Here is a 16912-nt window from a genome sequence, read left to right on the forward strand (position 1 = left end):
AGACATGGAAAAGGAAACTCATGTACCACCAAAAGATACTTGGGACGCTAAGAATCAAGGTAATGAAGTTCCTGACAATAATGAGATCTCAATAAATTATGTCATGTCTAGAAGGAAATGGAACATAAAACATGTCGACATGAATGATATATTTGCTTATAATGTAGCAGTCGAATTGATGGATAATAAGGATCTAGAACCCACATCTATACTAGAATGTATGCAACGACCAGATTGGTTGAAATGGAAAGAAGCCATTAATGTGGAGTTAGAATCACTGAAAAAGAGAGGAGTGTTTGGACAGATCATCCGGACACCTCACAACATAAAACCAGTGGGATACAAATGGGTTTTTGTGAGAAAAAGAAATGAGAAAGGAGAAGTTGTGAGATATAAAGCACGACTTGTTGCACAAGGATTCTCACAAAGACCAGGAATAGATTATGAGGAAACTTATTCCCCTGTGGTGGATGCTACGACCTTAAGATTTCTAATAAGTCTGGCTGTAAGAGAAGGTCTTGATATGCGGTTAATGGATGTTGTAACTGCCTACTTATATGGTCCACTGGATAATGAGATATACATGAAAATTCCAGATGGTATTGAATTGAAAAACAAAGAGAGTTCTCGAGAACAACATTGTATCAGATTGAACAAGTCTCTTTATGGATTAAAGCAATCAGGTCGAATGTGGTACAATAGACTGTCCGAATATCTCCTGAAAGAAGGATACAAAAACGACCAGATCTGCCCATGCATATTCATAAAGAAGTTCAATAAGGGTTTTGTAATCATTGCAGTATATGTAGATGATTTAAATATCCTAGGAACCTCTGGAGAAATTTCCCAAACTGTTGAATATCTCAAGAAAGAATTCGAGATGAAAGATCTTGGAAAAACAAAGTTTTGTTTGGGATTGCAACTTGAGTATATGAAAGATGGAATTCTTGTGCATCAAAAGGCATATACAGAAAAAGTACTCAAAAGATTTAATATGGACCAGTCTCACCCATTGACTAGCCCCATGGTCGTGAGAAGTCTTGGTCCGGACACTGACCCATTTGGTCCGAAGAAGAAAAATGAGGAAGTCCTTGGTCCCGAAGTGCCTTATCTCAGTGCCATAGGAGCTCTGATGTATTTAGCTGGCCACACACGACCAGACATCAGCTTTGCTGTGAACTTACTTTCTAGGTTCAGCTCCTGTCCGACCCAAAGGCACTGGAACGGGATTAAACATATACTTCGTTACCTACAAGGAACGAAAGACTTGGGTCTTATGTTTACTGACAAATCTAAGGAAGATTTAGTTGGTTTTGCTGATGCAGGTTATCTCTCTGATCCACATTATGCTAGATCTCAGACTGGTTATGTTTTTACACACGGTGGGACAGCTATATCCTGGCGGTCCATGAAGCAGACCATGGCAGCCACATCCTCTAACCACGCAGAAATATTAGCCATGCATGAAGCCAGCCGTGAGAGTGTATGGATGAGATCCATGACACAGCATATTCGTACCACTTGTGGTATGATCAAAGGAAAGGATCCACCGACCATCCTATACGAGGATAACACAGCATGCATCGCACAGCTTAAGGATGGATACATTAAAGGAGATAGGACGAAACATATTCTTCCTAAGTTCTTCTTTACACACGAGCTTCAGAAGGCAGGAGAGGTCCAAGTATTGCAAGTCCGTTCGAGTGAGAATTCAGCCGACCTCTTCACCAAGTCACTACCAACCTCAACGTTCAAGAAGCTCATATGGAAGATAGGCATGCGTCGACTGAAGGATCTTCGGTGATGCATTTATCAGGGGGAGTTCATGTGTTGTACTCTTTTTTCCTGTCTTGTTTTCCCTTTTACCACATTGGGTTTTGGGTTTGTCAAGAGAGGTTTTAATGAGGCAACATCCAAAGCATGAATGAACCTTGACCGGATGTGTCGATCAAGGGGGAGTGTTATAAACCATTTAGTGATCGACCCATTTATCAGCCCGTGTAGCAAGACGGGCCAAGCCCATCCGCAGGATCATACTGGCGCCTATCTACTCTTGTGTTTATCTACATTATAGTTGGTGTTTATCTTACATATTGCTAGTCATTATCTAGTTAAGGATAAGTACGATCTCATGTCGATCCATTACTTAGACCGTCATTACCATATGTATATAAAGACCAGTTGGTCGACCTAATAATACACACAAGTTCCCCTCTTCATTCACAACAAAATTATCTAATTCTTAGGTCTGTAAATAATTATTTTGAATCTAGATATCTCTTTTTATGTTTTACTTAGTTAACAATTTATTTTTAATTAGTGTTTATTAATAAGGCTGGCCAATCAATGAATGGCCGAACGGCTAATCAATTGAATGGTTTGAATTTTGTGGGATATAGAAATAAATTTGTAATCAATTGTTGTAGTAATAAATTTGTAATTAATTTCATACGTTTATAGGACTTTTAGACATCCAATTGTTTGAACACATCATATACTAGTGTTCAGTGATTTTGATTGATTTAGAAGTAACTATTTAATAGTACTACTCCGCAAACCATTTATAACCAAAATGTACCCCCACAAAAGCTATGATAACTTCGCATAACCGGTCCCCTTTGTAACTCGAACGTCTGGCTGTCTTCAATAATTACGAGAGAATGTCACGGTGTTTTCTACTTTTCTCTTGATGACTCGACCAATCAAGAAACGGCAGCACTTCCTCAATGTCCAATATCCAAATGCCTAACTAGAAGCGTGTACGAACTGGTAGAGAGAGACCTCCTAGCCTTGACTCTAGAGAGATAAAAAGTTGTGGTGATGTTAAAATCGACGGCTATTATTACTGTTCAGATGTCTCATCATTTCATCACACTGAAATCGACAAGTCAGGTGGGTTTCTGCCAAATGTCTACTGTGTCTACCAAATAAATTGATTTTACTCTCTCTCTTTTTTTTCTTTACTCATTTGATTTTGATTATCTTCACTTGGAATAAGGCACATTATTACGATTTGTGTTAAGGCCCATAAAATGTGCAGTTGTAAGTTATGCAAAGAACGATTTTGGAAAGAAGACCCATAATTATCATTGAGTTTAAGGCCCACTCCTGTTATAATGTAAGGCCAGCCTACGTTTGCGATAGTTGTAAAAAGTGCATTTACAAAACATTGCATCAGCCTCCGTAGCATAGTGGTATTGCGTTCGCTTCGTAAGCGAAAGGCCGCGAGTTCGATCCTCGCCGGGGGCTTCATTACATATTCTAATTTTTATTCTGTTTGTCTACCAGAAAATCTTATGCGTTAAACAAAACCCTATCACAATGGAAGTTTTTAGCCTTCTTATTTTCATATAAAAGAAGACTTTCAAACAACCCATACAACAACAGCCATCAACACCACGACCAAATATAATCACTAGACCCCCCCCCCCCCCCCCCCCCCCCCCAAATTACCACCATGACTTAACCAATGGGTATGCAACATACGACCTCCAGCTATTTCTTTTCATAACATTTTGCGCAATTAGACTAACACATTTGTTTGCTGAAGAAGTGATATGATCATGGGAAGCATCATGTGTTCAGTGTTCGAGGCATATCTGCTCAACCACAAGGAATAAACGCATGAAACCACCTGGAGAATATGCTCAGCTCAATTACAAAAGTCCTCGAAGAAGAATCATATCAAAAAGAGTTCAGACGAAGGAGTTATTCAATTTACAAAATAGGTCCCTAGCTAACGCGTTTGGACCTGCGAACATTAGATGAAGAATTCTGACGACACCATGATAAATCAGGCTACAAAATGAGTTGTCTTATAATCTTGATCCATCATAGAAGCCTTAGAAAGTGGATGCATCCCAAAAACAATAAAAAAATAATCAATTTTCGTTTTTAGCAAAGAGAGCATTCAATTATATATTTTATCTCTCTTACATGCACTTTAGACTTTGATTTTAACTTTCTTAGGTGTTTTGCATGTTGAGCTATTATTAGGGACGTTATTATAATGTAATTCTCTATTTATAGAGCTCATTTGCATAAATACTAAGATAAATCTTTGAGTATTATTTTCAGAACCTTGAAATTGATTCTCATTTTTTTTCAATGGTTTGCAATATCAATTGATATTTCGATCCGTCTTGATGCATCATATCCAAGAGATCAAACTGATACTTCCTGGTGCATATATCCAAGGGGTCACTTTCATTGTCGTCCATGTGCGTCATATCTTAGGGCATTGAGTTAGAATATTGGAGGCCTTCCGTATCCTTCGTGCGACTATTCACTCTACATCCCTTGTCTTTGAAGCTTTACGGTTTCATAGTAGCAAGACTTATCCCTTTTACCAACTTAGAATGCCGACTCCTTGGGAGATTTTCATCGAAAAGGTTCAAAAAAAAATCAATCATTCTTAAACCAAACATGAGACGAATTCCACTTCTGATCCACAATGGATTGTTTGAAAAAAAAATCTGCTTATATCACTTTTCTGAAGTGTTTCTTGCATTTGTCCAACCTTCCCTCGTGCTATATTTACATCAACTTTACTATCCATCTATCCTTTAACGCGAGTCATCTATTTTGTTTTTTAGACGAACCTATATGATATTCATTTACTATTTTCTATGGTATGGATTCATTCTGTGGACCAAATTTATGAATATCCGAATAAATATCGATGCTAACAAAATATCGTCTACAAATAAAATCGACTTATTATTGGGTTCACCCCATAGGGTGAACCTCTAGGTTCACCAAACAATAGGATTGTGTTATTTATTCGATATCTTTTAAAAAAAAACAAAATATTGTCAAATTATATTATCTTTTTAAAATTAAAAAGTAAAAAGAAATAAATAAAAAATAGTAGTAATTAGAAAAAATTTTTTTTAACGTTATCAACAAAACATTAAACCATAAATCCTAAACCCTAAATCATAAACCCTAAACCCTTGGGTAAACCCTAAACTCTAGGATAAATCTTAAAATCTAGGATAAATCTTAAACTCTAAATCAAAATCAATAAACACTAAAACACTCAAGGGTTTAGGGTTTAGAGTTTTAGGGTTTAGTGTTTTTATTTAGAGTTTAGGATTTACCCAAGGGTTTAGAGTTTACCCAAAGGTTTAGGGTTTACCCAAAGGTTTAGGGTTTATGATTTATGGTTTAGGGATTAGTATTTAAGGTTTAGTGTTTTGCTGACGACGTTAAAAAGATTTTTTTAATTCTTTTTTCTGTAGCTGTTATTTTTTTTCACTTTTTTATTTTAAAAATATAATATAATTTGATAATATTTTGTTTCTTTTTTAAAAAATATCAAATTTGAAATAATGAAATCCTATTGGCTGGTGAACCTAGAATAACTCAATAAAATCCGATCTACGGATCGTTTTCCACAAATAACATAAAATCCCCTGAAAATATACATGTGTTGTGCTTTAAATTTATAAAGAAAATTGAGAACACGCTATAATGAGAACAACCAATCATTGAGGAAAAGAATTTAAATCGATCATCCATAAAGCAACATAACTTTATTTAGAAAACGAAACAATACAACGAGATTATTTCACGTAGAACCACACACAATACGATGTAATGCCAACAATTACTGTCAAACAAAACGAAATAGTCTTAAGGGCATTTGCGGCGACCATCGTGGGTGGTGAGGCTGGCGTAGCACTTGCACTTGTCGTAGTTTCCGTACGTGCCTGGTGGCACACAGTTGCACCTGGCGCAGCAAGTCCCGCACGCTCTGTGACAAAGGTTTGGTCTACTTGAGAGCCTGCACCGTGCTATACACGCACTTCCACAATCTACAAAAATAAACGCTAGTCTTAATATAAAACTTACATATGTCAGTATGTGTGCACATATAAGATATAAGCTAATATAATTACCAATCTTACTGCCGTAACCGTTCTTTTTGTTTGAGATTTCCTGAGTGGATATTCGGAAAAGGATAAATATAAGAAGTATATTTAGTCAAATAAATAGACATATCCCCTATACTATATTTGCGAAGTGATTTATACACATTTCGTCATTATAATCATTCTCGCTGGAAAAAAGATGACATGACACTTAAAATAAATGACATGGTTTTAGAAAATAGTGACATGACATCATATTAATTGTGAGATGTAAAATTTTCTTATAAAAATTTAAATTTTTTTTTGCAAGAATTTTAAATATGGTAATAAAATAACTCATATATCATCATTAATGTCAATTTTTCATATAAATATTTATTTATGGTAAACTATTAAATATATTAATAATTCATATATCACAATTAAAATAATAATATATATGTATATATGTATCTCACATTAATCAAAATAAACTAAATAAAGTAACACTAATCCAAATTGATAGTTAAATATTTAAACATTATTTAAATTTATCTTTTCATCTTCATCATTTAAATTAACAAAAAGATTTTTCAGTTTAACTAAAACAAACAAAGTCTCAAATTTGTTAGAATTTATATTTATATGTAAATATATATTTAAAATTAGATGGGAAGATATATATATATATATATAATAATCATTAAACACAATAATATAATTAAATCTATTTTTATAAAATCTAATTTTATCTTTATTAAAATTTAAATAAAATAAAATTTAAATAGTTATACCAAATCAAAAGAAATAAGATTACAAAAAGAGAAAATGACTAGGATAGCACTAAAAAAGTTTTTGTCACAAATATAGCCTCTAAAAATAAAAATGATCAAAATAGTACTTAATGTTTTATCAAAAGAGATAAATATACATTTATACCCCAATGGTAAATTAATTTAGACATTAGGGTTTAGAGTTAAGGGGTGGGGTTTAGGATTTAGGGTTTAGGGTTTAGGGTTTAGGGTTTAGAGTTTAGGATTTAGGGTTTAGAGTTTAGGGGTGGGGTTTAGGGTTTAGAGTTAAGGGGTGGGGGTTTAGGATTTAGGGTGTAGGGTTTAGAATTTAGGGTTTAGGGTTTAGAGTTTAGGGTTTAGGGTTTAGAGTTGGGCAGTGGGTTTTGGGATAAGATTTCAAATTGTGAAAAAAAAAATTTAAATTTTTCAAAAGATAAAATGTTATTTTGGTCATTTTAGTTTTTGAATGCTATTTTTGTGACATAAACTTAGAAATGTGCTATTTTGGATATTTGCCCTTACAAAATACATTTATGATTTTTTATAACTATTGAATTTAAAATATAAATTAATAATGTTGAAATATAAATCAAAATTTTCTTTTGAAATAAAAAATGTTATATTAAAAATTACTATTTCTGCGCATGGTGCATGGAAACTCCTAATATTGTGTATTTACCAATAAAAATACTTACCGCTTCTGCCTTGACTAGCTGGAGAACAAGAAGAGATATGAGAAGAGAAGCAATAAAAGCTTTTGAAATTGCCATAACTCTCTTTGGAGATGATTATAATATGACCAGAGATAACTCAACGAAGATAATGTGTGTTTTGAGTTGTGTCTAATGAGAACTTGGAGGCCTTCAATTTATAGAACGGGAATCACTTAGATTAAAAAGGAATGAAATTAGAGGAATGGAATATGAAGAAAAATGAAATAAATTTCATTATATTTATTTATGATCAAATTGTAATGAAATCATATTCTTTGAATTTTGTTGACTTTTTCTGGACTTAATTGAATGGGTATTCAATATTATTTCATTCCAAAATTTTATAGAATGGATGGAATTAAATATTCTACATTATTTCATTCTAAAATTTAATAATCCAGCTGCACTCTATACATGTATAGAATTCTATCATTTATGTATACTAGAGTCGTTGTCCGCGCTACGCGTGGAATATGCTTTTAAATATTTTGATTTTAGATGATAATCTACAATAATTTGGAGTTAGATTATATATATTAAAATTCCAACGCGTAAATGACGATGATTGGGCTATATTTTGTTTGATTTGTCAAACTTTTTTGGTTGTCCAGAGCACGGTAGATCAGTTTTAAAATTAAATTATGTTATAAACCATGTTTAGACGCAGAGGAAAGTCATTATCATTATTGAGAACAGATGTAAAAATCTTTAAATAGGAAAGCGAAAATCATAATGGTTGAACTTTCCGACGAAGAGGGCGTGTAGATGTCTTGGGATTTTTTTGAGTTGGAGAGCCTGAAATTATTTCGAATAAATCAGTGAACATAACTTAGTAATATGAATCAATTTATTCAATTAATAGAATAAGTAGACATACTTGGAAATAGTGAGATATCCATCATCAGGGAAGGAGTGTTAACTTTGATTCCTTTCGGTTGATAGCTAAAATACTGCATAATAAGTAAATGTGAATTATTAAATAGATAATCATAAAAAATATTCAATTAGATTCTGAATTTAAAATTTTACTTACTCCCATGGGAATGAAGGCGGTTGAAGATTTCTTTGTAGACTATGTTCTTCATCTTTCGTGGGTGTGAATCTTTGCTTTTGATGATTTTTAAGCCTGCTTTGCTCGTCACACATGAGAGAGCCACATACAGTTGACCATGTGCGAAGACAGGTCTAGGTAGATATAGGATAACCTCTTTTAAACTTTGCCCTTGGCTTTTGTTGATTGTCATTGCATAACACAATCTGATAGGGAATTGTGGTCGACGCAAAGTGAACGGCAGATTTGTTTCATCATGCAAGAGAACAATTCTTGGGATTAAAACTTCGTCTCCAATATGTGACCCAGTGATTATGTCTGCCTTAAGCACTATTTCGCCTATGTGGGGTAGGATTAAACGGGTACCGTTGCATAAACCTTTTTTTTTGTTTACGTTTCGTAGATACATAATTGGGGCCCCAACTTTGAGAGTGAGTTTATGAGAAGGAAATCCTGAAAATTCCATGGAATTGAGATACTCAATCGCGTATAATGTATCATTTTGGTCAGACTGAGTATCTGAAACCTCGAAGCTATCGTAGCTGTAGTAGTCTCTTGACTCCCCGTCGGTTTTGGAGATTGTATATGCATTGATTTCATCGATGGTATCATTTCGGGGTGTGAGTATAGCTTTATCAGTGTAGGAACCTTCGGAGGGCTTTATTTTGTTGACATCACCATATGCAGCATCGACAACTTGTTTTAATGATTCATCCTTAGTCTCTTGGACCAATGAGTTGTCGACGATTATCATTTGTTCATGGTAGCCATTACCTCATCTTCTTGTACTGATTCTTGACGACCTTCCCCGACTTTGAGAATTCACTCAGAGAACTCTATCCGTATCATGATATTTTTCAACTAAGTATCGGGCCCCACCGGTGAAACTTGGCGACAGTATGAATCTTTGACCAATAATTTTAGCATCAGTGTCACCCTTGCTAACAACATTGAGTACATTACTGTAGAGTTCGGCTCTCAAAACATCTTGATTATTCCTCGCTTACCTTTGCCGATCTTCTTCAATTGCTGTAAAAACGTCCACAACATATTGATGGAGGAGACAACCACCTTTAACCAAAGTCATCCCTTGGTTGAGACGCATTTGTATCTGAGCAGCGTAGTATTGGCGTATGGTTAGGAATTGCTTTGTTTTCGAGGTGCCTGTCTCAAGATGTAATGGGATCTCGGGGTGAAATCCATACTCACCATATGGAAACAGAAGAGGATATTGGAGGCTCATGTATAGTGGGTGATCATCACGTATCTGCTGCAAAGTGTCAGATTGGAATTGGACCATTATATCTCGTACTCCAATTGTTGATGACATATCCCCTACGATAAGGCCGGCGACCTCAATTGTACTCGGAAGATCGTATTCTTTTCCTTTCCCTTTATCTGAGAGCAACTTAATATTAAACTTTGTCCCATTGCTTTCGTAGTAGTCACGTGCCCGTCGGAAAATCTTAGCCAAACAATTATTCTCGTCAATCATCTCGATAAGGCGCTCTAAGGTTGTCTCATCTAGATTACCTTCTGTTGAGGTTTGCCCCATCGCATTTAAACGGTTTCTGATTTCGTTGCCCGTATCAAATATGTAAAGCTGGAGATATTATGTGGGTTGGCCTTGACACGGTATAAGCGAGCCTATTCTATGGTGGGTTTGACCTTGGATCCGTATAGTGTAAGGACCGGGCGCATGCACCACACTATAATCCATTTTCATTCCAATGGAGGTGAAAGCCAGTATAGAATTATAGACACGGATGGTATCTCAAAACCACCTAGTCCGAAGAAGTTCTTCTAACAGGGCTGGAAGTTGCTTGATCGGAGGAAGCTTTATTTGGCCATGATTACAGCAAATTGTGAATGTTGGTTCACCGGTTTTGGAGTCCGTACCAGTGCTTTCCAAAATCCACATTAATGCACCACATTTTGTGCATGTTACGATTGTGTTATCTTCGGCTTTAGATGTGGAGCATTTATCTGTGATAAAATTTGATTCAAGTTGTTAACACATAGTGTGTTTAATATTTTATATTTAACGGCGTTTAATATTTGTTAAGTACTATAAAATAACATTTATATATAAAAAATGTTTAGACTTTGAAATTTTAATAATTTATAGATATATTAGTTTTACAAAAGTTTCCTTATTTAGTTTTATTATTTTAAGATCTATTTATTGTAAGATAAGGGAAAAATTTGACTTAGGGTATATACATTAATTGTTTTTAAAATTTTGTTTACATTTGCCTTAATTTATTATGTTATTTGGTGTGTATAATATATGTTTTATAGAATTTAAATTTGGTATGAGATATAAGATTACAATATCTCAAAAAATATACTTAAGTGATAAGAATATATAAAGCAATTTTGTTGTGAACATAAGACAACCACTATAATGATAGGTTTAAATTTATATAAATATCTATACATAGGAATTTTTAATTTATAATTTTAGTTGGACTATATATTTTCATTGAATTTTCTAACAATTTATTATCTTAATTATTTTATCAATTTGTGTAAAATTTTGAACCGGTACAAGTTGGGACCAAATATTTTTATTAATTTACATAAATTATTATTTTACGGAGTGTTAATTTGTAGCGGTTACACTGTATTGGATTTTGCAAATATATTTTTTTCATTCATTAGAGGGTTTTGTTATTATGTACCTTTTTTTTTGTTCGAGTGTGTCGCAAGCAATGTTCCCACGATGGAGCATCTGAATATAAGCATAAACAAAGAATATTAGAATTCGAAATGTATTTATACAACTGGATATTTTATATATGATTCTTACCTTGTGACTGTGCCGAAGCTCGTTTTGATAGCAGGATGGCTGATAGTCAAATTAACAGTGATAATTGTAATATTTGAGATTCAATCCAGAGGACCAGTTTACTCTTTACTCTTATGAGTTCAACAATAAGCTGAGAAACAAGTGGGGTTTTGAGAATTAATTGTGACGCAAGTAACTAGAATACTTAGATGGTTCAAATTCGATTTAAATGAAGCCGGCTTAGGGTTATTAATCGGGTGTCAATGCAAAACTGAACAACTATTCAAGTGCAATGAGGTGCAGTCTAGAACTCAGATCACTCGGCTAGAACAATCCACTATCGTGGTCTTGCTCCCTTTGCAGATCGGTCTTGAATCCTAAGTTCTCACTTGGAACAAGACGCGATAACAAGCCGTAGAGACAAGATCCGATTAGTTCACTTAATACCCTAATATCTACTCTCGCTGATTAGGGATACAAAGCTCATTCAATATATATCAATTTATCTCCTAAGCGGTTAACTAGGTAATTAAATCAGAAATCGAACATTAAGTGATCAATTCAATGTAAGCAGTAAGAACAATATGAATGAAGAACAATTAAGATTACTTATTTGTGTTCAGTTCATGCGACTAACACCCTATAACCCTAAGCAAGCTTAGCCTACTACTCAATCATAAAGCAGGATGACACAGACATGGTTTCTGAATAATACTGCATATAAAATAAAGTAGAAAGACAAGGGTTCAGGATGATCTTCTTGTGAGGATGAAGCCTTCTCCCTTACAAGTTGCTTAATCCAAAGAAAATAGTTCTAGGTCTCTTGCAAAACTAGCGTCAGAAAAAGAAATGATAGCATAGGCCTTTTTATATGGAGGCGCTGGTGGTAAAGAGATAAGAGAGAGTGGAATCTAGGGCAAACTTCCGGAATAGGAAGTTTCCTTAATGATCGGGAACAGTCAGACGCTTGCTCTCTTCAGGAACAACCTTCAGGTTGTTCTAGATGGCTGTTTCGCATCGAATCCTTCAAAACGACATCTGACTTCATGAATCTCTCTTCTTTGCTCTTTCACCTGCTCCAAACCTGGAATGATATCAATTAAACACAAATTAGGAATGAGAATTAGCTAAAAGCACACATATAATGGTATTAAAAACACCATATATCAATTCCCCCAGACTTAGATCCTTGTTTGTCCTCGAACAAGGCCAAGCCTCAAGAACAGGGATAAATGTTTGAAAGAGTGGGAACTCGCTTTTCCTGAATAACCATGCTCTTACCACACATCTCTGAACCATACAAGCTGTAGACTTAAACCGCACACCCTTACCAGAACACCCACGATCGCTGTTCGAGAATCAGCTCCATACTCTCTGTCTCATACCTAAAAAGGTCGCACTATCGAGACAAAACTCCTTAAACATCAATTAAGAACAGCGTGAGCTTCTCTTTACAGGCACTATTCAGGGTAGACGGGTTGATAAGGAACATGCTATTTTATGGTGGAGCTGAGAGTGTTTAGGGGCTACCGTATTTGAGTGTATGCAGGATATCGCGCAAAATAGCAAGAGAGGACGGATCTATTGATGTCCACAACCCTTACTCGTTTCTGCTTCACGGATGTGGTTGTTCTCAACTTCGGGTCAATCATGTGACTGTTCTCCAGCTCTTGACTTCTTTTCTTATTCCTCAAAAATCGGTACCAACTCCTTGCCCAACCCTTCTCAGTGGCGTGTATCTTCCGAAACTACCTTCCCCATCTCCAAAATAAATAAAAGCATACTATATATATATAGATATTATTATTATTATATTTTTACACAAACTTGATGGGATTTCGAGGGAAAGGTATAGGGGTGAATGTTTTGCAGCCACTGGTGGTCTATCCTTTTGTTTCTCAAGGGTCGCCATTGTTCCTCTGGTCAGATCATGCACCCTTGAATGTTCTTCTTATTAGGGCTTGATCTTGTCAACTGTTCTCATTATGCTCGCTCTCTCTTCTCTGAATGTAAGGCATTAACGAGTAAGGGGCTGCGTCAATCCTATCATCTCCGACCTTTTTGCACATATCTGCACATATGACATTGAAAAACAGAGTACATGAGGGTGAAAATAAAGGCTTAAGTACAAGGTTGGAACTAGCTAAAGATGAGCTAGCCACTCAGGATCAGCAAGATTGGTAAAAAGAATAAGAAGCCCTGAGCGTGGGTCTCGTTTCCCTGATCTAATGCCCATAACAAGAAGAATTTCAGTCAGGATTAGGTTCAAGTTAGGTGGAGTTGAGTCGACCCAGTGTAACCTGATCGGATGAGAGCTTCTGGAGAATCAAATGAGAAAAGTCAGAGGGTGTTCCAGGTCCAAGTGTGGGTCTTTCATCACTGCTAAGGTCACTAGATAAGAATGTTAGAGCATGAGGTGGTTAAAAGAATATATCACAAGGTCCTAATTCCCACAAGAGTTTTAGCTGACTCGATTCTAAACTGACTCAATAAAACATCCAAATGACATAAGGACTAACTCAAAACAAAGACATAAAGTTTCAACACACAGTGCTTCTCCAGACTTAATTTACACCATCCATGGTGTGAAATGAATCTGAGGTCAGCCTAAAATCAACACAAGGCATAAAAATAAAACATAAAAATAAAGAGTTCAGATGGATAGAACAATGGATAGAGAATAGTCCTCGCGGACTCAGTCGGACTCGCCGCTCTCGGCTGGATCAAACGAACGTCTGTTGCGCGAGTGATGAACCTCCTCGGTTGAAGTGCCTGTTCCCATAGGCGCTTTTCCTGGTCGGTGCGATCATGGAGTCTGCTCTGCTGGAGGTTGTCGCTGGTTACTTCCGCCAATGCAGCCTCCAGTGACGAGATGGAGGATCCTCCGCATGAGGCTGTTGTTCTTCCGCTGCGAGTCAACCATCCAGCGTCGGTAAGCCTGATCATCGGTCACATCAGCCAGCTCTCCGAGGTCGTATGACGGTTCAGCTTCTGGGGTGATGTCCTCAACATCTTCCATGTCCGCGTCAGGTGCTGTAGCACGTGGATCAGTGCAAAGGAGCTCAGGTGGAGGGAGGAAGCGTATGTTGTCGAACACGCCATGGGTAGATCGCAGAGGTTTGTTGTTGTGCTTGCGGGGGTGGCGTACTGCTCATGCAGGTCGCTCGCGTTCTCTTGGCTGATTGCTTAGTGCGTTCCATCTGTTGAAAATGGTGAAATGGACTGCAAAAACAGAAAGAACTCGAAATTCCAAATGAGTGAGAAGCAAAAACCACTTAAAATGGATGAAGATCTGAGCTTTGGTGGTTGCTTAAAAATCGCAAGGGTTGGAGAACAGTGTACGGCGAAGTGAAAGGGGAAAGTGGAAGGGTGGGGCCTTAAATAGGCAAAGCCCTAACTGCCCTTTTTTTTTTTTGGTTCGGAACACTTACCTGGAACAGGCAATGGGTTGTTCTACCAGAAGAACTGTCCTTTGGTTGTTCTAACTGAAGTGTCCGATTTTTCTTGTTTTTGAACTACAAAATAAATCTGAAAAGAAATAAAATAGACTATAGAAAACAATGTACACACTAACCAGTGGGTTGCCTCCCACCAAGCGCTTGGTTAAAGTCATTAGCTTGACTTGGATCAGCCGATCAGGCTGATGGGGGATCGCTTAGGGGAATTTCTTCGCCCTCTGCGATAGTGGAGTCAGCAAGGTAATGCTTTAAGCGCCCGTTCACTACGAACTCGTCTCCTTTTCTGTCCAGTAACACAACAGCTCCGTAGGGTCGAACTTCCTTAACAGTGAAGGGTCCGGACCATCTAGACTTCAGCTTGCCTGGGAACAACCTCAGCCTTGAATTGAAAAGCAAGACCTTATCGTTGGGTTCAAAATGTCTGGCAATGATTCGCTTGTCATGGTAGGCCTTGGTCTTTTCCTTATAAATTTTGGAGCTTTCATAGGCGAGGTGCCTTATCTCTTCCAGCTCATGGATTTGGATCATGCGCCTCTCAGTTGCTGGCTTGATGTCGAAATTCAGTAACTTGACTGTCCATGCAGCCTTGTATTTGAGTTAGACAGGAAGGTGACACGCCTTACCGTAGACCAGGTGATAGGGGGTGGTCCCTAGCGGCGTTTTGTAGGCCGTTCTGTAGGCCCATAGAGCATCGTCCAGCTTAAGTGACCAGTCCTTTCGTGAGGTGTTGACAGTTTTCTGGAGAATGCTCTTGATCTCCCTGTTGGAAAACTCAACTTGTCCACTCGTCTGTGGATGATAAGCTGTCGCCACCTTGTGCTTATTCCATTCTTCTTTAAGAGGCCCTGAAATGCCTTGTTGATGAAGTGTGTTCCACCATCGCTAATGACCACTCGAGGCACTCCAAATCTCAGAAAGATGATGGAGCTGAACATCTTAGTCGCCGCTTTTGCATCATTAGTGAGACTCACCATCGCTTCTACCCACTTAGATACATAGTCAACGGCGACGAGGATGTACTCGTTCTTAAAGGATGGAGGGAATGGGCCCATGAAATCGACTCCCCAACAGTCGAACACCTCAACCTCTAGAATGTAATTCTAAGGCATCTCATTCCTCTTGCTGATGTTCCCAAGTCGCTGACATTCATCGCATCTGGCTATGTAGGCGTGAGCATCCCTGAACATAGTTGACCACCAGAAAACCGCTTGAAAGATTTTGGAAACCGTTTTGAATGTAGCGAAGTTGCCTGCGTAAGAAGAACCATGGCAATGATGTAGGATTCTTGGGATATCTGCCTCTGGAACACACCTTCTGAACAAGCCATCCTTGCAATGTCTGTACAAGTACGGTTCATCCCAAAAATGACGCCTCGCCTCCCTTAAAAATTTCCTCTTGTCGTTTCCAGTGAACTTAAGAGGTTGCTTTTCAGCAGCAAGAAAATTCGCAATCTCAGCAAACCACGGGAGGTGAGAGTAATGCTTTTGGATCGCGGCGACTGGCTGTTCCGCGATGCAAGAACAGTCGGGTATCATTCCCAGAGGTTGTTCTGCGAAACGCAGACCAATCGCGTTGACTTATTCCACTGGGTGTTCTTTATCAAGAGTTGTGTCGTCCTCAATCTTCATTCTGGACAAATGGTCCGCAACCCCATTCTCGACCCCTCTCTTATTTTTATCTCAAGATCGAATTCTTGGAGAAGAAGAATCTACCTCAACAACCTCGGTTTTGCATCTTTCTTTGTGAGCAGGTACTTAAGAGCAGCATGGTCAGTGTGCACAATCACCTTAGATCCCACCAGGTAGGATCTGAACTTCTCGAATGCAAAAACAATAGTCAGAAGTTCCTTTTCAGTCGTAGTGTATCTGCATTGAGCTTCATCCATGGTTTTGCTTGCGTAATAGATTACATGAAGTTTCTTATCTTTGCGCTGCCCAAGGACTGCTCCAACTGCATAATCGCTGGCATCAGTCTTGATTTCAAAAGGAAGATCTCAGTCTGACGGTTGTACTATAGGCACGCTGACTAGAGCTCCTTTGATGGTATGGAACGCAGCTAAGCACTCACTGTTGAAATCAAACTTGATCTCCTTGCAGAGCAGTCTGGTGAGTGGTCTCGCTATCCTTGAGAAGTCCTGGATGAACCTTCTGTAAAACCCCGCGTGACCCAAGAAACTACTGATAGCTTTCACAGTTGTTGGTGGTTGCAAGCTTATCATCACCTCAATCTTTGCCTTATCCACCTCAATGC

At 37.4% G+C, this 16912-nt stretch overlaps 1 protein-coding gene and 1 non-coding gene across 2 annotated transcripts; one reads left to right on the top strand and one right to left on the bottom strand.

The window, feature by feature from the left end:
• Positions 1–3177: 3177 nt before the first annotated feature.
• On the top strand, positions 3178–3249 carry TRNAT-CGU. Its single transcript has one exon. It is a non-coding gene; the product is annotated as a tRNA-Thr (tRNA).
• Positions 3250–8387: 5138 nt separating this feature from the next.
• LOC125582279 (ATP-dependent DNA helicase pif1-like) lies at positions 8388–9167 on the bottom strand. Its single transcript, XM_048748894.1, has one exon. The coding sequence runs from the start codon at positions 9165–9167 to the stop codon at positions 8388–8390; it is 780 nt and encodes a 259-aa protein (XP_048604851.1).
• Positions 9168–16912: the final 7745 nt, after the last annotated feature.

The sequence above is a fragment of the Brassica napus genome, chromosome C2 (genome assembly GCF_020379485.1).
Source record: "Brassica napus cultivar Da-Ae chromosome C2, Da-Ae, whole genome shotgun sequence".
In the NCBI taxonomy this organism is placed as follows: domain Eukaryota; kingdom Viridiplantae; phylum Streptophyta; class Magnoliopsida; order Brassicales; family Brassicaceae; genus Brassica; species Brassica napus.